Source organism: Prunus mume, linkage group LG4 (assembly GCF_029339155.1).
Source record: "Prunus mume cultivar Tortuosa linkage group LG4, ASM2933915v1, whole genome shotgun sequence".
Taxonomy (NCBI): Eukaryota; Viridiplantae; Streptophyta; class Magnoliopsida; order Rosales; family Rosaceae; genus Prunus; species Prunus mume.
The window spans coordinates 731,182-754,322 of NC_142701.1; the positions used below are offsets into that span (position 1 = coordinate 731,182).

A 23,141-nucleotide genomic window follows, 5' to 3' on the forward strand; every position below is an offset into this window, starting at 1 on the left:
CCTACCTAACTTAGGCATCGGAGAGATTTTGGCCAACACCCGGGTGTGGTCCTTTTACCCTGATTTATTTTGCAGGGAGAAAGAGAAGTGGAGAAGACGAAGGAATTTTAGGCGAATATTCTAGTGGGACGAAATTTACTCTCACAACGGGCATCAGAGAGTATCTATCTTCCTCAGCACTCTTTTGATTTTGAAGTTCCATTGATCCAGATGGGGGAGTAATGCCACCTCAAAGGAGTCCATAGCTAATAAAAACACATCTAATACATAGAGGAGTAATGCCACCTTTGCAGGTTTCAATGCACCTGAATCATATAACCAAAATAGCTTTTAGTGATCGACTAGTGGCTAGGTAAAGAAAATAATGTTGGGAAGAAAGAGTAATAAAAGTCTATGCAAATTGATCTGAATCTATAATAAAAGTTTATACAAAAGTATGGAAGTCTATAATAAAAGTTTAAAAAAGTTTATTAAAAATCCGGGTAAAACCTATAGGAGTTATACAATTCTAGGAAATCTGTCACTTAAAAAAAATATTTCAAAATCTTATACAATCCTAATTGAATACACCCGCCTTAAATTATTTTTAAACAATTTAATAAAGTTACGGACTTAAAGTTTGAGCATAAAGAGTTTGAGGTAAAAAACGGTTTGAGTTGGACAAAACCCAAATAGTTACTTCTTGAGGGAATATTTGGGTTTAGGGCCAAATAGGTTGGAAGAGCCCTAATCCATCGCTACTGCTATCTGGGCCGCTCCATATTTTCACACCGAGCCCATTATCGCACCACGATCTTCCTTCGTCGAAATCCCTAGGTTCCTCCGTTGTCGTTTTTTCCAGTTGAACCAGGCCGACCTGCCCTCCCATCTCTTCTTCGTTGTCGTTGTGAAAAACGGGTACGCTAAGGTACTATAAGGTTGACGTTGAACTCGACTCACAGTGTGTCTGTAGGGTTTTGCAAGCTCTATGAGCATGTCTCTCCCAGCCGTAGAGCGTGCATACGTTAGAGAGGACTGCGTTCGTGAATGGAAGAATGGAACCTCTAATTTCAAGCTCGCAGACCCCGTTCCCATGCTTCGATTCCTCTACGAGCTCTGCTCCACCATGGTCAGCTCAAGATGCCCCCTTTTCTCTTTCAATATGATTTTTAAGCAATTGTTAAGGGTTTTGGATTGAATTTTGTGTGTTTGATTGTTAGGTTTCTGGGGAATTGCCATTGCAGAAGTGTAAAGCAGCGTTGGATTCAGTTGAGTTCTCCGATAAGGTTTCGGACGAAGAGTTGGCTTCCAGTTTTGCGGATATTGTCACCCAATTGTCTCAAGATGTGAGTTGTTTATTTTTTTGCTTGAAGTGTGTTAGTTTTTCTTTTAAAGAGTGAAATTGGATGAAGAACTTTGGATCTTGAACAATAGTTTAAATCCTTAGGGAGCTGAATCCTAATATAAAGGGAGCCTACCGCTATATGTGATATCGATGGGATTAATTTAGGGGTGAGTGTTTGTGAATAGCAGGAACAAACGTGCCACAAAACCACTACACTTGAAATTATTTTTTGCATTTGATTGTCGTAACAACGTGTGGTGCAATTATGATCAGAAGACTCTTTCTTGAAATGGGCTTTTGATGGCTTCCTTTTTAAGCAGGCAAGTTCTAGTAGCTTTAGTTTCAAGTGATTCTTACCCGTAGGTATCATTCCATTGTTGTCTTTTTAGTATTAAATAGTACAATACGGTTTAGCAGACCCAGTGGATACAATTTGCAGCCCTATTCACTACAAGTTTTGCTTGTACTTCAAACTTTTGATTGAGAAATTTGGTCTACACTATATTAGTGTCTTATGTAATCTCTTGAGATTTGTTTAAGTTGGCCACAAATGAGATTGGTGTGGTAGATTTTGTCTGTATTCCTCCTACTATGTGTGTGGGATCACTTGCAGTGCTTCTATAAAATATTCTTTTTGAAATGGATTGTTTCCGTAAATCTTAAAGCTGGGATTGTGCTGGAGAGAAGCATGAGTTTTGTTTAGAAATTGAAAACAACTTCTGTTGGCTGTTTTCCTACTTCATTTGTGGTATCGCTTATGGTGCTCTTGTAACATTTCCCTTTTAGAGTGGACTTCTTTCTGTAAACTCTGAGATTGTTCACTTAATGAATGGATGGGGATGTATAGTTTTGATGTCATTTTAATTGGATGCTAGTGCTTGACCTTCAGATGTCTGGATGCACATCTTGATATTATTTTGATGCTTTAATGTCATTGATCCTCAGTAACATTTGTAGGAGAAATTGTTGCAAATGGTTGATAATAACAAGTAGTATTACGAGAGGGTTGTGGTTGCATGGGTGCAATTCGTCTGTCTTATAAATAAACTTTGTTGGAAAAGCAAGGGTAAACTATTGAAAAAGGGGGCTTTGAGAAAGCAACTATGAGGAAGTTGGATTTTTAATGGTTTCTGCAAGCTACTGCATGTGTGGGTTCTGCTTAATTGTTTGGAGATAACGATTTTGTTGTTCCACTGTTGCCTTTTGATTTTTTGTTTTTGTTTTTATGGCATATTATGTTTAAGCTTAATGTAATCATTTGTTTAATCAATGACCCACTAATATATGATGTTTATCTGGCTGTTCTTGCTGACATGTGGAAGTTCACTTAATTTGCAGATTAGAATGCCTGGAGAGCATCGTGCTCGTCTTATAAAATTGGTTAGTACTTGGTTAAAAGGCACTACATTCGAAACAGGAGTCTTGTACTTTATTGATGTCCATTGTCTTCTTCACTATGCATATTGGTTGTTGGAGCATCTTTTCTATTTGTCCACCCTGCCCTTTCCATTTCTGTTTGTGATTTTATCTAGATTTTTCTGAGCCTGGTTACTTATTGTTTAGTTGTTTTCTGTTTCTCAGGCTAAATGGTTGGTGGAATCTTCCTTAGTTCCATTGAGACTTTTCCAGGAACGCTGTGAGGTGAACACTTATACTTGTCCTAGTTTACCTGATGGTTATCTGGTCATGGTTTTTTCTTCGTTGGCTCTGTTTTCAATCTTCTTGTATGAAAAAGAACTTATGCATATATACTTCACAAATTGTAGGAAGAATTTTTGTGGGAGGCTGAAATGATCAAGATAAAGGCTCAGGAATTGAAGAGTAAAGAGGTAAGAAGATTATTAGTGTGTAGCTATGTGCTCATATGATGGTGGCCTTGCCTAAAGTATGAACCGACTTTGTGTTGTAATTGTACTTTTTAACAGTATCATCCTGACATGAGTTTGTCCAAATAGAATCTTGCATGCCCTTGGTGAACTTTTAATTTATTTTTATCTGGTAAAAAATCCCTGTTGATGTCAATTCTATATGCTTTATAATGTACTATTTATATGTTTTCTTTGTCAATTGTTAATATCATTAGGTGTACATTAACGTTAGAGTCAACCTGTGCAACTGATTGTAATAGGGAGATCTAAATGCAATAGTTTGTTTCAACAAAGTCAGGCTAGGAATTGTGTATATGACGTGCATGGTTCCTAACAAAATATGGCAAGCATAAGTTTGCTATGAAAAGGATCTTATAGAAAACAAAGGTTTAGCATGAAATAATCAATATGTTGAAGCAGGAATCTTGAATATGATCTAAGTTGATGTGCATGCTTTTAATTTCAGGTCAGAGTAAACACCCGTCTTCTATATCAGCAAACAAAGTTTAACCTTCTACGAGAAGAGAGCGAGGGCTATGCCAAGCTAGTAAGATTATTATTGATAATATACTTTGGAAGTTTGTTCAATGTGCTACACTAATGGGAATATTTTCCTTCCAGTTTTGTTTCATAACAAGGGATATATAATTTTTCTTTTACTTTGCTTGTTCCAAATGCCTGGCAGTTTTATTAATGTCTTTTTGGAAAAAAAAAAGAGACATTTGTCTTGTTAATTCTTTTGCTGGTATTTAGCTTTTACGTGCCCGCGTTTTATTCTTGGTATGGAACTTTTATTTTATCAATTGATTCAACTCATTGTTTCCAAGTTAAAAATCATCATAAGTTCAGAGTTTATAGTATACATAAGTTAAATTTTCATGCAACCAAATAAATCTTAATTCCTGTTAATTATAGTTTTACTGAAAGAAATCCACTATTTGATGAGTTTGAGTGCAGTTGCTTTCAGGATATCCATAAACTAGACTACTGCCTTTAGGCATTGTATGTAGTTGTGAATCTAGTGATTAGATTTGGGACGTCAGGTTGGAGGTTTAGCATCACCTTCGAATTTATAGATTGAATCTTGATAAACTACATGTATCTAGAAGTGTGTAGTTGGTAGTCTGTGTACTATCTCCATATATATGATTGGAGAGATATAACTGTTCTGAGTTTCCACATAAGCTAGGTAATATGTTTATTTAGTTAAAGTCTGGTTTTACTGAGTTGGCCATCGGATTTTTGCTTGGTAAGTCATCACGTTTGCAACTTCATGAATGAATGCATTGCAAATGGGTAAGACTTCAATTTTTTTAAAACAATTTTTATTCTACTTTTTTAACTTTCTGATTCAATCATTGTTGCAACCATACGATGTTATGCAGAAAAAATGTTCTATTGTATTACATTTCCTTTTTACTTCTGTTTCAACATCATGGGAGAAGTCCTCGTATGTATTCTTTTTTATATTTTGTGACTCATGTTATAGTTGGTTGGATTTAGCTTAAGGTACTTTGTTAGCAGTGTGTTTTACCATTTTGTTTGCTTCCATGGTGAAGTCACATTTAAGTTGTCACTTTTTCTTCCCTTTTATGAATATAAAGTTTGTTGTGTCCTCTCTATCTAATGAGGGACATCTTGGTTGAAGCATGCGGTTTAATTTCAGTAGGTTTTAGACATGTAATTATGTATATTTATTGCCTTGTTTATTTGTAGGTTACCCTTCTTTGCCAAAACTCAGAAACTTCATCACACAATGCAGCAGCAACAATAGGCATTATAAAGGTTTAGCTTTGATATATTTTTCTCTACTCTTTTTTCTTCTATATACTTTTCATCTTCCTGATTAGACTGATCCTTGCAGTCATTAATTGGACATTTTGATCTGGATCCAAATCATGTCTTTGATATTGTAAGTTGTCGCTATTTACCTTATTTGTACTTATTTTTCTGTACAGCCTGTATTTTCTTTTTGGACAATGCTTGGATCCTGATGCATCACGAGGAACTGTTTGTGTTTGCTTCAACATTTTTTTATTTTATATTTCAATTGTGGACACATGTCCACTACTAGATGAGTCACATCTCCATATAAGGAGGGGCTCCTCCTGATCCTAATGCATCAGGAGCCAAGTATTGTCTTTTTCTATGCTTTTACTAAGAATTTGATGTTCTATGATTCACTATTTTCTCTTCAATACTTTTCTTTGATTAGGTTTTGGAGTGCTTTGAACTTCAGCCAGATAGTAATGTATTTTTGGAGCTGATACCAATTTTTCCGAAGGTAAGGATATTCTATTTACCAACTTAAACTAGTGTGCTATATTTTGATAATTTTGATTTAACTCACTACTTCATCATCTTTTGCAGTCTCATGCTTCACAAATCCTTGGTTTTAAATTTCAATATTATCAGCGTTTGGAAGTAAATAGTCCGGTGCCATTTGGACTTTATAAGCTTACAGCTTTGTTGGTGAAGGAGGACTTTATTGATCTTGATAGCATGTGAGTTTTCCTTTGGTGATTTTTGTATTTGTTGGGATTTTTAGTTGAGTTTAATTATTTTGATTCAATCATGGATACTGTTTCCTCTTGGAATGGATGAAGTTGAAAGTTGAAAGGGCAATGTCATTGCCCGTCATGTGGGAGCATTGACTTAGCACCCACAAGCATGTGTCTATTTAGGTAAGCGCAAGGGCAGACTAGTGTGCTGTACATTCTGAGATCATCATGGATAGTACAAGATTCATGGGTTTCTGTGGTGCCACTATGGGCCATTTGTGACTATCTTGGTGTAGCTTGGATTCAGCCTTACTCATAATTACATTGTTAGCTGAGATGCATGGTAATTTCTATTGAAAGGCTAGTGACTATTAAATTTCATAGCCTGCCGGCAATCACTATGTTTATCTAGCAACCACACTTATGGTTGAGTCTGTGTGCCTTGTCATGGGCAGTTTCATAGTGCTTAAGTACAGTAGCTTAGTAAGCTTAAAGATTGGCTTGCAAATGTAGAGTCCTTGGGGAGTGTGGTGAGACACATCTACAGATGCTAGTGATGCACTCCTAAGGTTAGGGATCAATGACTCTAATATTGAGACAGATCTTGCTTTGGGATCAATGACTCTAATATTGAGGGAGTGTGGTGCTAACTTGAACTTGATTTTGGTAATTGTGTGCATGATGCACTCCTAAGGTGCGTAAACTGCGTTTACAGTTTTTTGATTGAAACCTTAACAATGATCAAACCTAAGGATGTGACAAGTTCTGCTACTGTGCTTGAATACCGTGAGGCAATTGCATAATAGCATGAGTGCAAGATTTATAATGAATATTTCTTTGTGGTAAATACTAGATGGAGCTACAGGAGGATTAAATTACATGTAAACCACTGCTGGAGTCTGGAATTAGTTCTTGTTTATACCTTTGACATCTTTTAATTGTGGTTGGTTTATTTATATATGTTTTCTTGTCATTTTTATATGTGCTGTTATGCTGTTCATTATCTGCCCATGTATTCCGTTTCCTTGATGATCTGAATTAGAGTTCTATTTGTACTGGGCCTCCTGGTGATATATTTCATTAATGTCTTTGACAGATATGCTCATCTACTTCCCAAGGATGATGAAGCATTTGAACATTATAGTGCTTTCTCTTCCAAGCGACTTGATGAGGTATAACTTTATTATATGTATAAAATATGGGTTATAACTTTGTTATCTGATCTGTAACATCTGTTATTGCGGGAGTTTTTCTGCATGGTTACTAATGTTTGAGGCGACAACTTTTTTCCATTGCATATGCTATGTTTCAATTGTATGTTATGTGATGTGTAACATCTGTTATCCTGCCTGTTCTAATGTATGAGGCCAACTTATTTCCATTGCCTATGGATTTTGTGCTTCCCTTTCCCAGGGCATTGGTGGACAAGAAAATTGTGTATATTGTGTCAGGTGGATGCTATGTTATTCGATCATACCTGATTTTTCTGTAGAGAGCGTTTCAAGTATATTTCTTTTAGTTATGGTAGCAGCTTTAGTTGCTTACGCCTTCAAAGTCTGTTTACTCTTATATGAAAGGCTATGCTTTCCATTTTTACTTGTATATCTGCGAATATTTGCAGGCTAACAAAATTGGTAAAATAAATCTTGCTGCTACCGGGAAGGATCTCATGGATGATGAGAAACAAGGAGACGTGACAATAGACCTCTTTGCTGCTCTAGACATGGAAACAGAGGCAGTTGGTGAGCGGTCTACAGAGTGTGAAAATAATCAAACTTTGGGCTTGCTCACTGGTTTTCTTTCTGTAAATGACTGGTATGTTTGCTTGTACTTGGGATCTTCTGGTTCCCAGCCTTTCCCCCTTAATGATTTCTGAGTTCTGTACTTATTTCTTCGTTTCTTGTTTACACTGGTTATTACTCTATAAGTGATTGCTGCTTGCTTAAATTGGTAATAGAGCTCTTGAACTGGTTGCTTCCATGTATGCAATGTCCTTTTTTGAGCCAGTTCTTTGTCTGTTGTGTGGTCTTACCCTACAATATTATCTTTACAGTTATATTATTTGTCTGATGAAATTCGTTTATGAACTAAAGGTCCTTGTGCTGCCTTCTTGATGATCATTCTAAATTTTTGTCATGTCAAAATTCTGTAAATGTATGGTTTACTATGTTTGCAACAATGATGGTGATCTGTTAACCTAGATGCTTTCAATTGACTGGAATTTCACAACACCAGGGCTTGGGACTTATGTGAAAAGGCTAGAATGGTTTATACTTGTTCTAACCAACTCTTTGTCGGCTGTCTGCATAAAGATTGGTATTTGATTTTTGTTTGTCATGCATATATACACTCTTAAGTGTTTAAAATATAATGAATTAAGCTTGTTTGAAGTTTTGAACTGATGTTCAGTTTTGTGCAATAGCATTTATTTCATGTAGATTTTAAAGATCTCATTTGTTATTGAATTTCTGCTCATCAGGTACCATGCACATTTGCTATTTGAGCGTCTCTCACCTCTTCATCCTGTTGAACATATTCAAATCTGTAATAGCTTGTTCAGGTAAATCTAATGTATTTTATGTCTTTCACTCTTCTTTTGTTTTGTACTATGAGCTACTTGTGACTTGACTGAATGTGCTCTCATAGACATGCATGCACAAACAAAGTGCAGATAGGTGGATGATTGTGCATGGTTGTTTTTGAGTGCATTTGAAGAGTTTTAACTTGGCTTTCTCTAGCCTCCTTTTGCGCATACCCATTCTGAGCTTTGGCAGGGGTAGGGCATCTACTTTTTCTTTCTAATAATTATTCGATATTTGTGTCCAGGCTCATTGAAAAAACAATCTCTTCTGCATATGACACTGTTCGCCGAGCACATCTCCTAAGTTTTGGGTCTTCCTCAGGAACCAGTGTTGATTTAATTAATACAGAAAATTCATCCAGACATGGATCATTTGTTGACCTTCCCAAAGAACTTTTTCAGATGCTTGCTTGTGCTGGACCCTATCTTTATCGCGATACTTTGTTGCTTCAGAAGGTGCAAATTTTGTATCTTATCTTCATGTATTTGTTTTTTCTTTTTCAGATTTTATCTCCTTATAACTTAAGGATTGACTGATTCTATCTCATTTTTGGTGTAGGTATGTAGAGTATTGAGAGGTTATTACTCATCTGCACTTGATCTTGTAAGCAGTGGTGAACGAGTCGTGGATCCCAGTTATGTTTTTGTCGGGAATCCTCGTCTGCACCTTAAGGAAGCAAAGTCAAGGATAGAGGAAGCCTTGGGAACATGTCTACTTCCTTCTTTACAATTGGTACCTGCAAATCCAGCCGTTGGACAGGAGATCTGGGAAGTGATGAGTCTACTCCCCTATGAGGTTGGCCTTGAATCAAAGATATTTGATTCTTCACTTTTGAGAATTTATTTTGTATGGTAGACACTCTTGCTAGATAAATCTCATCTGCTTAGGTGCGGTATCGTTTATACGGTGAGTGGGAGAAAGAAGATGAGCGCATTCCTATGGTTTTAGCCGCAAGGCAAACAGCCAAGGTACAACAAATATTTTTTTCTTGAGTCTTCCCTGCGTTCTGAATATGCCTGGATTTACACTTTTTTCATTGTTGTATGTTGCATGCTTAATGCCCTAAAACCATCACTGATACGTGTTCTATTTTTCCTCTTTATAGTTGGACACTAGAAGAATTTTGAAACGCCTTGCAAAAGAAAATTTGAAGCAGCTAGGTCGGATGGTTGCAAAGTTAGCTCATGCAAATCCAATGACCGTACTTAGAACAATTGTTCATCAGGTCTTGCCTTATTTACTTTCACTTTGTCTTTTGGAATCTTTGATATTTTGTTTTTTGAATTTTAGTGTTTGTGCACAAGCAATTGTTAATCTGTTGATATTATGTGCAGATTGAGGCGTACAGAGATATGATTACTCCTGTTGTAGATGCATTTAAGTATTTGACTCAGGTGTGAATTTCTATTTTGTTGTGTTAAATTTTTTTTCTTCATCTTTTTCCTTCCCTTCTATGACTACTGTTAAGACTGTTGATTTGAATGGGTGTAATCGGGTTGTATACCAGCTATCTGTTTTGTCCCTCCTGTTATCTTACTCAAAAGTGTTGTCCTCCATCATTGAAGTTGATTATGAGACAAAACCTGTGGTTTTGTAGGACAATTTGTATAAATTTTCTATGTTGGGCACATTAGGATACAGCACTGATATCCATGTGTGCCCATCTGTATCCAACTTTTATACATTTTTTTTCAAAATTACTTATATTTGGTTACTATTTTAAAAATTATTGACACTGTTCATAGGCTCTTGATTGACAGTAAGACAGCTTTGACACGTCTTCATACTAGTGAATTTCTTGTCAGTGTATACGAGGCGGTGGAGGCCTATATTTTGGTCTGTTCTACCTAAAAGATTATGTATGACGATTCCTTGGCCAGGCATCCACTAAGTGATCTTTAATCAAGCTTTTGATGGAATCTCTGCTCCTTGTAAACACCATATAGGAGTAGTTATTGTACTACGTCGTCATAGTTACCTTTTTGTGTTCTGAAAGACCATTTAGTGGAATTTAGAATTAGTTATACTTAACGTTTGGGGCTTAAGAATTACCAGGAAGATACTTGGCTGGAATAAAGTTCTGTTGTGATTTTATGAAGTAGTAGTCATAGCCAGTAATTTAATCAATAATCTTTTAGAGTCTTTAAGTAGGATCCTTGGAAATTACAATGAGTGTTTTTTTTTCCTTCTCCAGATTTGGCCTTCTGGAGAGATGGTTTTCAAGTTTAATGCCCTAAGCATGATATTTGGTGATCTAACTTTTGTGGTTGGTTCTCTGTTTTCCAGCATGATATTCTAGTGCATTTCTTGAGACTTTATACTCCAGCATGAGGAACCTTTCTTTGCAGAATAGCCTTCACTCTATTTTGCTACTTTATGATGTTGCTTCTTGGATTTGGCTTTCGTGTGTGGGTGTATATATAAATGTTATATATACATATTTTTATGCCTATGCTTTCTTTGCTAATATTTTTATATGCGTGATTTCTGTCCAGCTGGAGTATGACGTTTTGGAATATGTTGTGATTGAGCGTCTTGCACAAGGAGGGCGTGATAAGCTAAAAGAGGATGGCCTTAACGTGTCAGACTGGCTTCAATCTTTGGCTTCATTTTGGGGTCACTTGTATGTCTTTTTCGTCTTATGGCTTCCATATGTGTTTTTGATACGCTTATTTGGAATTACCATAATTGTTTATGCCATATAGTAGTTGATATGCATTGGCCTTAGTTGTTCGCTTATTTTGGGTTTGTACAATTTGGTTACTCTTGAGCTTTATTTGTTTATTTTTGTTCATCCTTTTTCTTTTCCCCTTTTGACTTTTTGGCATTTATTAGAGTCATTCTGCATGTTTACACCATCATACAAAGTCTAGATATATACTTGGATACTTCACTTCAGTTTCCGGGTTGCAGATTAGCCTGGGATTGGGGAATTTATTGAGGAGTAAAGCTTTGCTAAGAAAACGGCTTTGGAGATTCCATTTGGAGGAGAAATGTTTATGGTATTCAGTGGTCAGAAGCAAATATGGGATAGGCCAGGCTGGGATACCAAGCTGGTGAAAAGAGGATCAAGTCGGAATCCATGGAAAGATATTTTTCAAGTACTCCATCCTTTTTTATCATGTTGCGAGTTTGGTGCTGGTAATGGTTTAAGGGTAAGTTTCTGGAAGGATCTCTGGGTAGGGGAAAAGCTTTGCTAAGAAAACGGCTTTGAAGGTTCCATTTGGAGGAGAAAGCTTTATGGTATTCAGTGGTCAGAAGCAAATATGGTATAGGCCAGGCTGGGATACCAAGCTGGTGGAAAGAGGATCAAGTCGGAATCCATGGAAATATATTTTCAATTACTCCATCCTTTTTTATTGTGTTGCAAGTTTGGTGCTGGTAATGGTTTAAGGGTAAGTTTCTGGAAGGATCTCTGGGTAGGGGAAAGAGAACTCTGGGAAGCCTATTTCAAATACTGTTGCACTCGACATTAAAAGATTCAAACATTTCCAGCCTTGTGATTTGTTTTACTTCTCCATATAGTTGGGACTTTGGTTTCACGAGAAATCTGAATGAGGCAGAGGTGGAGGGGCTATCTGCATTACTGCTGTTAGAAAGTGTGCACCTTTCTCAAACTAGACTAGATTCTTGGAAATGAATGTTAGATCCTGAGGAGAATTTTGTGCAAGTACTTTGTCAGATTTCTTTATGACAAGCCTGAACATCTTTCCTTTCAGCCTTGTTGGCAGCTTTAGAAAGCAATGGTCCCATCAAAAGAGCAAATTTTGGCGTGGCCTGTGGTGTATGGTTAGTCAATATTTGTGATATGGTTCAGAGGAGGAGGCCTAATTTTTGTTGTTCTCCTCAATGGTGTGTTATACGTGAAGGAGGCGGGGAGAGTGCCAATCACATGTTTTTTCACTGCCCGCCCTTTATTACTTTAAGTCTATGATGGAGGTTGTTCAGGGAAATAACTTTGAGTTGGTTTGTCCCAAGAGATTGTTATTCCTTACTGTCTGAAAAGCACAAAGTGGCTGGGAGGGGTAAAAAAGCTAAAGTGATTGGGGTTTGTATTGTGTTAGCTGTAATGGGGTGGTTTTCTGGGGACAAAATAGAAGAATCTTTGAAAATTTTGAAGGAGTGGGATCGGGGGAGCTCTGGGAGAAAAAGCAAAGTTTTCGGTCTTTCTTTTGGCCTTCAGTTCCAGTGGAATTCAAGGAGCTTTCATTTCATTCTATCTATTTAGATTGGAAGGCAACTGTGAGTTGATGGTTAGAGTTGTTAAACTCGGGTCTGTGGTTTAGTTGTAATTGTCTCACGTTGTAGCTTCTATTTGATCATTCTTGTTGAAATAAGAGTTTTTTTCGTTTCACCTGTTTTACTGTCGACTGCTTGTCCACAGATTGTAATTTCCTTTTCATTAATAAAAATGTGTTTCTTCTCTGAAAAAACAAGGCTGTATGAATGGAGCTAGGAAATTTGTGGACATTGAAAGGGAGACTTTGATTGATAGTCAGAAAATGTTCACATTCTAGATTGTCTGAATAGACAAAATAGATTCAACAGATGATGCTTGATTCTTTTTGTCTCTTTCATAGTGATGTTTTGTCCACCTTTCCTTGCTGTATGGATGATATAATTTCTAATCACCGATCTGAGGACATAGAATTATTTTTGCATAATTTAGTATAGCAATATGTTTATTTTGCATTTGAGATACTATTTATAATCACTTAAGGAAGTCTTTTATTTTTTTCATTTTATGTATTTTCGTCAGAATTGTGTCAAGTTATTCTTAAACTGTCACTTTGGTACGTAAATTTTTTTTTCTTTTCTTGCTTTATCTCTGTTGAGTTTGACGATTTCTCTTTTTTAGTTGCTTCTGAATTTATAATAAAAATTGATAGATTTAGGTGAACAATGTTTAATTGGATTGGTTGTTCCTTTTTATTTTTCCCTTTGGTTTTATGATTGTTGTTATTTTATTAAAATTTTAATTTCTTACTGTTTTTCCTTTTTAGAGTCAAGTTTGTAATATGTGCTTTTAGCTTTTAAGAAAGCTGACCACCTCAGTTTTTTATTTTCTTAGGTGTAAGAAATACCCATCTATGGAATTGAGGGGCCTTTTCCAGTATCTTGTGAATCAACTGAAAAAGGGCCAAGGAATTGAGCTGGTTCTCCTTCAGGTATTTTCAAGGTTCAATGGTTATACCTGTTATTCATATGATTTGTCCTCAAGCTTTGATAATATTGAATTATATTTCTATGATTATATCAGGAGCTTATTCAGCAAATGGCAAATGTCCATTACACCGAGAATCTGACTGAGGATCAGCTGGATGCCATGGCAGGCAGTGAGACTCTTCGTTATCAGGCAACTTCTTTTGGTGTTACTCGCAATAACAAGGTGCCTTGTAATGTTTGATTATTTTCTGTCATTCAATTAGGCAAGTAGAATAATCTTTTAGATGTTATTTTATCAATATTTGATATCTTATGAATGTTAAGTATGTTTTAATCTTACAATGTTGCATAACTTGTTAAGTTTAAAGCAGTAATGCATGTTATGGATTTTGAGTGCCTAACTTTGAAGATGTTAATGTTGATTTTAATAATGTTACAGGCATTAATCAAGTCCACTAACAGGCTAAGGGACTCACTGCTCCCAAGGATGAATCGAAGCTGGCAATACCCCTTTTGTTACTTCTTGCTCAGCATCGTTCTGTGTAAGCTGTACAGCTTATTTGCTTTCATTTGTTATTTGATATCCATCATCATATTGCTATATGATTCTTTTCAAGAAACATTTATGTCTGTTTGTTCCAAAGATGATTGGTTGCAAGGTGTCTTGAAGTTGTTTATGGGCTGGTTCATTCTGTAGGTAGACCTGTTCTGTAGTCTTCTTTTTTTTCTTGGTTTGGGTGTGTATTAAGAGGAACAGCCAATGGCATTTATCAGTCCTTTTAGGGGATTTATGCAATGCTTCTAACATCCTGATAAAGCATCCATCTTTTGTGTTCAGCATGAAACAATTTTGATTCTGTGGATGAACTATGGGGGCACTGTTTTATCTGAGGCAAGCTCAGTTATGTACTGACGAGATTCCTATATTCTCTGCAGGGTCATAATAGATGCTGATGCACCTTACATTAAGATGGTTAGTGAGCAGTTTGATAGATGTCATGGAACTCTCCTTCAATACGTGGAATTTCTTTGCAGTGCTGTGACACCGACATCAGCATATGCTCAGCTAATTCCTTCGCTTGATGATCTTGTCCATCAATACCATCTTGATCCTGAGGTCTCTCTCTCTCTCTCTCTCTCTCTCTCTCTCTCGTTAAGTGCTTTGATTATCTAGTTATTTTAATTATTTTCTTTCATCTGTACTTAATCACAGCACCTAATTTGTAAATTCTCATAATAGTGAACTTTGTATCTATTTATGGTTTAAGTGTTTTTTTTTCCCTGAAAAGTTATGTCTACCTCAGTGGCTTACAGTTTCCACATAACATAAATTGTGTACCTGAATAGTCTGTTAATTGTATTTCCTCCATGACATAGGTTGCTTTCTTAATTTATCGCCCTGTAATGAGGCTCTTCAAGTGCCGTGGGAGTTCCGATGTCTTCTGGCCTCTAGACAATAATGACACTCAGGGTATCACCTCTGCAAATTCAGAGTCTGAAGCTGCTGAGCATTCTGGAAATTTGGTTCTGGATGTTGGCTCTCCATCAAAGCCCGTAACGTAATTTTTCTAAAGATTGCATTTAGACATCTCTTGATGTGAAGCTTATTCTTGTCTAGTTACTTTTGACATACCCTTTTTTCTAATTGTGTTGTGTTTCTTTGCTGTTTTTATCTAATTGTATTAGGTGGTTGGATCTTCTTAATACTGTTAAAACGATGTTGCCTCCAAAAGCCTGGAATAGCCTCTCCCCTGATCTCTATGCGACATTTTGGGGTCTCACACTCTATGATCTTTATGTCCCTAGAAATTGTTATGAGTCTGAAATTGCGAAACAGCATGCTGCTCTTAAGGCTCTGGAAGAGCTTTCTGATAATTCAAGTTCAGCAATAACCAAAAGGAAGAAAGACAAGGAAAGAATTCAAGAATCCCTAGATCGCCTGACTAGCGAACTCCGAAAGCACGAGGAAAATGTCGCATCCGTTCGTAAACGTTTATCTCGGGAGAAGGACAAATGGTTGAGTTCTTGCCCTGATACTTTGAAGATCAACGTGGAGTTCCTTCAGCGTTGTATATTTCCACGCTGTACTTTCAGTATGCCAGATGCTGTCTATTGTGCCATGTTTGTGCACACTCTTCATTCCCTGGGGACACCATTTTTTAACACAGTCAACCACATTGATATTCTCATTTGTAGAACCTTACAGCCTATGATATGCTGCTGTACTGAATATGAAGTAGGTAGATTTGGGAAGTTTCTGCAGGAGACGTTGAAGATCGCATACTATTGGAAGGTGAGACAACTTTATGCTTTTTGGTGGTTTAGTTTTTTAATCCAATCATACATTCAATCACACTGATCATAAGTCCTGGACATATAAGAGGGTCTAATGGGCACTCGAAACTGCTATACTCTTTCCCCATTTTTTGATTGTTCTTGCTGAACCATGCTTTTTTCCAGAAGGATGAATCTATTTATGAACGCGAATGTGGAAACATGCCTGGCTTTGCTGTATATTATAGACATCCAAATAGCCAGCGAGTTGCCTATTTCCAGTTCATGAAGGTGGGTCCATGGCCTTTTATGTCTAAAATTAACTTCTGCTATACCAGAAGTCACTAAGCTTAAACTGAATACTACAGGTCTTCATGTAGAGGTCTTTTAGTTTTCTTTAAAGGACTTGGCTAAATCTTGTCCTCCCAATTAGTTATTCTGTTTCTCTATTCTTTTATTTATGTATAAACATCTGTTTTATCTGTGTACTCTGCGTTTCAAGTTTCAACTGTATAGTTCAGTTGGACACTGGAACCTTTTCCAAAGGAAGGGTACTTCGTGATTGATCTTATAACCTCAACTATTCCATGGCCATTTCATCCATGTCATGGAGTTCTTGCTTGGACAGACTTTCAATTTTCAAATCGTTTAGGGCATGTTTGATAACCATTTGTTTTTAGTTTTAATTTTTTTGTTTGAGAGGGAGTGGGAAATATAAGGCAGAAGAGAGAGATGAACAAGGGTGGATGAATGGTGGTGGGAAGGAGGATGTGGAAGAAACGTAAATGGCACACAAAATGAAAACTAAAAACTAAATCTGAAAACAATTTTAAGTAAGTTTCTTTTCTTTCTAGTTTCTGTTTCATACATTCCCCTTCGTTTCTATCTCCTTCCTCCCATCAATCTTGCTTCATCCTTCTTGATTTCCCTTTCCCCCATATACTTTCCCTCTATCCCTAGCAAGAAAAGTGAAAACTAAAAACCAAAAACAAAATTGTTTTCAGTGTCTGATGTTTTCATTCTTTTAACTTTCTTATAGGTTCACTGGAAGTGGAGTCAAAGGATTACAAAGTTATTGATTCAGTGTCTGGAATCAACTGAGTACATGGAAATTCGTAACGCACTCATACTGTTGTCAAAAATTTCTAGTGTTTTTCCAGTTACCCGAAAGACGGGTGTAAATCTTGAAAAACGGGTGAGAACTATTTTGAATAGCAATTTTTATTTAGAATTTCACTGGAATCATTATGCGCATCTTCCTTTTGACACCTCCCTTGCAGGTTTCCAAGATAAAGGCTGATGAGAGAGAGGATCTCAAGGTGTTGGCAACTGGTGTTGCTGCTGCTTTGGCTGCTAGAAAGGTTTGTCTTAAATTTTGGACTTGCTTTTCAGCTCAGATATGAAGGTATTTAATTTTTTTTTATCTTTCCCATTTGCAGTCTTCATGGATTACAGATGAAGAATTTGGTAATGGATATCTTGAATTAAAGTCTGCACCACTTGCTTCAAAGTCTTCGGCTGGTAATTCAGCAGCCACACACAGTGGTTCTACCATTAATATTTCTCAATCTGAACCTATAGGAGGAAAAGTGGGAGCCCTTCCCTCCCAACACCCAGAATCATCAAACTCAGTCAAAGACCAGATTCTGAAAACCAAAACCTCAGATGGGAGGTTGGAAAGAGCAGAAAGTATCTCAACTGTAAAATCTGATCAAGGGCATCTAAAACTTAAAGGTGGCTCATTGGTGAGTGGCTCCGATGCTCAGTTACCGATGCCCTCAGCTGCTTTACAATCTGGAACATCAAGATCTATGGAAAATAAAAAACAAGTGAATGAATCCTCAAATAGAACCTCAGATGAAAACATGGGAAAAGCTGCCCCGAAGAACTCTTCTGAATCTGAGGTATTATGTTGACCAAGAAAAAAGAACTTTTCTGTTTAACTATTGTATCATTGGACATGCTTCATTCCACTCAAGCTGTAGTGTAATTAACACCGGGATGACCACTTTTATTGGAAGAAACTAAGGGTATGGTGGCAAAATGCATTTTGCACTCATGTGGATGTGTAGGAGACAAGCATTTTTAGTTTAGTCTTATTTTCATTTCCTTCATTTAATCCTCCTCGACATCATTTTTGTCATGTTCGCTAAATCAATAAACGATATCAAAGTAGTATGTGGTATTTTGCATATGGGTGATGGAGAAGAATGATATTGAAAATTCTTGTTAAACACTCGAGACTGAAATCACCCCACAGAAGTTTGTAGGGTTCTGGAGTAGCTGATAGCTCTCCGAAGCTCCAGAATTAAACTTAAATGCAACTGATAAAAGTCAGATGTTCTATTGATCTATATAGTTTGTTTTGATATTGATCATTAGAGCATCTGCAATCATGTTGTATCCCTTCTACGGACCAAAACATCTACTACTTGAGTTTGGGATGAATCTTGACCTAGAATCTCACTCTGTTGTGGTGCTTCTTGCAATTTTCTTTCCAAAGCCTGGTGCCTATTCCTGGACCCTGATGTTCACGAATATGGTATGTAAGTTTTTATGGCCAAAAGATAAAGAGCTAAATGTAATTTTTTAATGTTTATAAGAATGATATAGTTCCGTGGAATTAGTATCTCTGTTTGTCCCTGTTGGGCATTTCATTATGATGTGGTCAGTCATTTTCTTGCTTTGGCTTTTATCATCTTGCTTTTCTTTATTTTTTTCCTTAAAATCTGTTTTCCATTTGTTGACAGTTGAGAGCCCAAGCAAAACGGTCAGGTCCTGCTGGATTGCTTGCTAAGCCACCGAAACAGGATCTTGCAAAAGATGATGGTAGATCTGGAAAAGGAATTGGCAGAGATGTCTTGTGTCATGCATCAGCTGTGTCTACAAATGTTTCTCCTGCCATCGCAGCAAACGGTAATACAGTTTCAGCATCAGCTAAAGGTTCATTTGCGAAGACATCAGTAGAAATTCATGGTATTGAATCAAAGGTGGATGTTGGAGCTGCAAAGGCTTCCAATACAAGGGTTTCTGCTCCAAAGGAGGATGGTCCTGAAACTTCTGATGCACTGAGGCCCCATTCTTCTCGACTTGTTCATTCTCCTAGGCATGATAATTCTGCTAGTGCTTCAAAGTCTAGTGATAAGCTGCAAAAGAGAACCAGTCCTGCTGAAGAAACTGACAGACAAAGTAAACGGCGGAAAGGGGAAACTGAAATGAGGGATTTTGAGGGCGAAGCTCGATTGTCTGACCGAGAGAGGTCTGTTGATGCTCGACTGTTGGATCTTGACAAATCAGGAACCGATGATCAAAGTGTTTATAAGGCCTCTGATAAGCCTTCAGATCGGTCCAAAGATAAGGGCAGTGAAAGACATGAAAAGGATTACAGGGAAAGGTTGGACCGTCCTGATAAGTCACGTGGAGACGATTTAGGTGAGAGATCCAGGGACAGGTCAATGGAGAGACATGGAAGGGAGCATTCAGTGGAGAAAGTTCAAGAGAGGGGTATGGATAGGAGTGTGGATAGACTCTCTGACAAATCTAAGGATGACAGAGGTAAAGTAAGGTACAATGATATATCAACGGAAAAATCTCATGTTGATGAACGGTATCATGGGCAAAGCTTACCTCCGCCACCACCCTTACCTCCTCACATGGTTCCACATTCAGTTAGTTCTGGAAGAAGAGATGAAGATGCAGATAGAAGGTTTGGGACCACAAGGCATACTCAAAGGCTTTCTCCGAGACATGATGAGAAGGAGCGTAGACGATCTGAAGATAATTCACAAGATGATTCAAAACGTAGAAGAGAAGATGATTTTAGAGATAGGAAGCGCGAAGATCGTGAGGGGCTGTCAATAAAGGTATGTATCAGCACTAGTTTATATTTTCATTTGGGGAACTTCCTTTCAATATGTCATATTAAGTGGTTCCTTATTCAGGCATTGTTAACTGGCCCCTTTTCATTCTAATTAGAACAGCGTATGTTGGTAATGATGCCTGAAATAAATGTGATTAGTAATATCTTGGTTTATAAAAGTATTTTGGTAATAGTCGAAAAAACATGTGCTTACGCCCCATATATTTCATGGGGTTGGTCAAAAGGCCTGGCTATTCATGAGTTGTGCAAGTTCACTAGTGTGTGGGACAATCATCTTTAGTAGCTTCATTATCACGGCAGGGGCTCTGTAACGTTTAGAGCTTTTTACATGGCACTATTCTTTTTCAATAGGGATTTTATGCCAGATAAGCTTCAGTATGCACATTGAGAAATAAACTTTCTATTCTTTCACTATGTCAAGTTGTGTACACAACCGCCGCTTCTTCACGAGGTTAATAGGTCTATTATCAGTTACTAATCAGTCTTTTTTTTATTTGTTTGCACTCCACGTCCACTATTAATTTCTCAATGTCCCAGGCTTTTTATGATTCGCTGCTTAGTAAATATCATGAGTGCACCTCTCAGAGAGGAGTTTAAATTTTATCTTTCTGATGCATTTATTGAGCTCAAACTTCAAATGGATTTCTCATTAGTTTCGTTGTATATTACGCATATGATGTTTATGCTTTAAGCTTTGCTGTATATAGGTGGAGGAGAGGGAGAGGGAGCGAGAAAGGGAGAAAGCAAACCTCTTGAAGGAGGAGACAGATGCAATTGCAGCTTCTAAGAGGCGGAAACTTAAAAGAGAGCACCCGCCTTCTGGGGAACCTGGTGAGTATTCACCAGTTCCTCCTCCTCCACCACCTCCTCTTTCTATTAGTTTGTCCCAGTCATATGATGGAAGAGATAGAGGAGACCGGAAAGGACCCCCTGTCCAGCGTGCAGGGTACTTGGAGGAACCAAGTGTGAGGATTCATGGTAAAGAAGCAGCCAGCAAGATGACTCGTCGTGACCCTGATCCGTATCCTTCATGTATATTTTTCATGTCATGGTGCATTACGTATAATAGATAATTGCTAATTGCCGACAGAATACACACATGAATATATTTATTGTCGTGAATTTTTAAAAGAAAAAAAAGGTGCCCGAATATGTTTACGATGAGCATTGACATGCATATATTGTTGGTCATTTCAGTTTCAGTTGTACAATTGCGTATTGGAAATTTGGACTCCTTAACCAGGTTGCAGGATGTATGAATGGGAGGATGAGAAAAGGCAAAGAGCTGAACAAAAGAGAAGACACCGGAAGTGATGTACTGAGAGTTTTCATTATCTACATGCTCTTGATGTAGTTCCCATCACTATCTAGTCTTTTTGGTTTGTAACAGATCTGTTGTAGTAAATTCTTTCATGGCGAATGGTCTTTCATCCGATGATCCCTTGATTGGGCAGTGATAGATTCATTCATATTCCGATGTACAATATTGTAAATTTCTTAAATGTGGCCACAAGTGTACAGAGAGTTGTTTTAAGTAAAATTATTAGGTTCAAAGGAAAACTTCAGATATTTTTAGAATTCTGAACGTCAGAATTTGAAGGGAATTTAAAGAATCCCAAATTTTTTGAATGGGAATTCAGAGAAATTTTTTTCGCCAAATACTTAAGATGATGCTTGGATCGTAATGGCTGTCGCTATGAATGGTGGTGTTTTTTTATATAATCATGGCAGGCACCCTACTTGCTGTTTTCACATAAGGAAATTCCCTTTTGAGGTATCAAATTATTTTCTTAAAACCCCTTTTTGTTGATTTTTATTACGGAAGTTGTCATAATTTTTAAGTAAATGACAAAGTTAACCTCAAAGATTGGATTGAACATCCACTCTTAAGTCTAATAATTGAGGACACTTCTGTCATTTTAAGAAGTTTTTTAAATTACACCAACAATTGTTGGACGGAAAATTATTGGAAGGGAACAAATCGAAACCTCATGGGTGTTTTAAAACCTCACGGGTTCAATCAAAACACCAAAAATCTCAAGGTGTGTGTCAGTGTAAATATCTCACTATTATTTAGGTTACTGTTGCATGCTCTCTAGGGCTCGGGAACGCAACATCTTCCTATTTGTCTTGGAAAAGGGATGTATTGACATAGTTATAGCCAACAAATTCATAACATGAAGATATATGAATACTAAAAGGGGCGTATTAACCCAGCTTACTGGTGTATTACCATGACTTTTATGATTTAAGAAAAACTGAAAGGTGTTACTCTAAAAGGAAGTTACGTTATTACTGAGTCTTGGGCTTGGTTGATTTAATTCATGAATAAAGCCATTAGACATTATGAATTCAGATTTATAGATCTGGATTCTCTACTTTGATTTTTTATGTACCCTCAAAACCCAAATTCTGAAACTCGAAGACCCCATTGTATTTTGATTCCCATGGTCATGAAGAAATTTGGTTGCATTGGAGTCATTGACGGCATAAATTTTTTCAATGATCGTAACATCCTCCATCTTGTCACTACTGCATCTTACTTACAACCACCATTGTCCTCGAGAAGCATTCATCAAGACTTCTTTTGGTTTCATGTGAAGAGTTTCAAAATCTCTCCAAAGTGCTTGAAGTTGTGCACGTTTCACATTGGTTGAGCCTTGACACGTTTCTTCGTCGAATCTCAAATATTCCTGGAAGTGTCCTTTGGAGAATGATCTCCAAAATGCAACATCCAATTGAGCAGTTGAATCCTTAACTTATATATAAATTGAGGAATTCCTCATGCATCTGAGAAGAAAGAGAAAAATAAAAACGAAGAGTTAAAAACCTTAAATAAGAACAGAGAAATCGTAGAGAAAATTCTATCAGAACTCCATGAGTTGTAGTATCACAAAAATAAATATAATTCCACTATCATATTTTGTGGTGCTTTTAGTTTATTTTAAAGATATTTAGTTATATACTTATTCTTAGCATTAATGATATAAATAAACCATTATATCATTTAATTTTTATAAACAACCCCAAAAAAACGTAAAAAATGACAGTTGACCTTATTGAATTTAATTTTGATTATTAAATTACTTTGATGAGGTTTTGGAGTTGAGTTTGTTTTAAGAAATTCATGGCAGTTGTATAATCTATAAGAAGTTAATATATTGTAAATAGACTTTTGGTGTGTTTCTAAAGTCCATTTCATATTAAATTTTTTTATAATTTATGTATCTATATTGAGTATAATAGTGAATCTCCCATTATTTTACAACAAGACAACCCTTTTGTGGGTTCCCCGGGTTGCTTGGATCCTACGGAGCAAATCAAATTTGTAACTTGGACAAACATGGAATAGTGGATACACCTTTTATCCAGCGCAAACCCGCCCATGCTCATATAGATAGATATAAATATATAATATTCAAATATAGTGGAAAGGTGATCGTTATTGCCGAAGCCTCCATATCATCGGCATAACCGCCCATTTTTGCCACCAAGAAACGTCACTGGGAAAAGATGCTGCTGTGTCCTGTTGCCGTATGCCGCCCT

General features: G+C 36.9%; 1 protein-coding gene across 1 annotated transcript; it reads left to right on the forward strand.

Annotated features, from left to right (window-relative positions):
• Nucleotides 1-832: 832 nt before the first annotated feature.
• Nucleotides 833-21,254, forward strand: LOC148917590 (THO complex subunit 2-like). The gene is given in 34 exon segments (XM_089050028.1): nucleotides 833-1,108; nucleotides 1,200-1,325; nucleotides 2,663-2,704; nucleotides 2,906-2,965; nucleotides 3,091-3,153; nucleotides 3,659-3,739; nucleotides 4,909-4,977; nucleotides 5,057-5,104; nucleotides 5,408-5,476; nucleotides 5,563-5,696; nucleotides 6,790-6,865; nucleotides 7,315-7,508; nucleotides 8,173-8,253; nucleotides 8,520-8,730; nucleotides 8,834-9,070; nucleotides 9,163-9,243; nucleotides 9,381-9,500; nucleotides 9,610-9,669; nucleotides 10,771-10,898; nucleotides 13,347-13,443; nucleotides 13,536-13,664; nucleotides 13,881-13,923; nucleotides 13,926-13,983; nucleotides 14,378-14,558; nucleotides 14,819-15,000; nucleotides 15,128-15,734; nucleotides 15,902-16,006; nucleotides 16,755-16,910; nucleotides 16,996-17,076; nucleotides 17,155-17,182; nucleotides 17,297-17,619; nucleotides 18,466-19,578; nucleotides 20,303-20,616; nucleotides 20,846-21,254. Coding segments are annotated over 34 exon segments (5,502 nt in total). The 5' UTR covers nucleotides 833-967; the 3' UTR covers nucleotides 20,910-21,254.
• The last annotated feature ends 1,887 nt before the right edge of the window (nucleotides 21,255-23,141 follow it).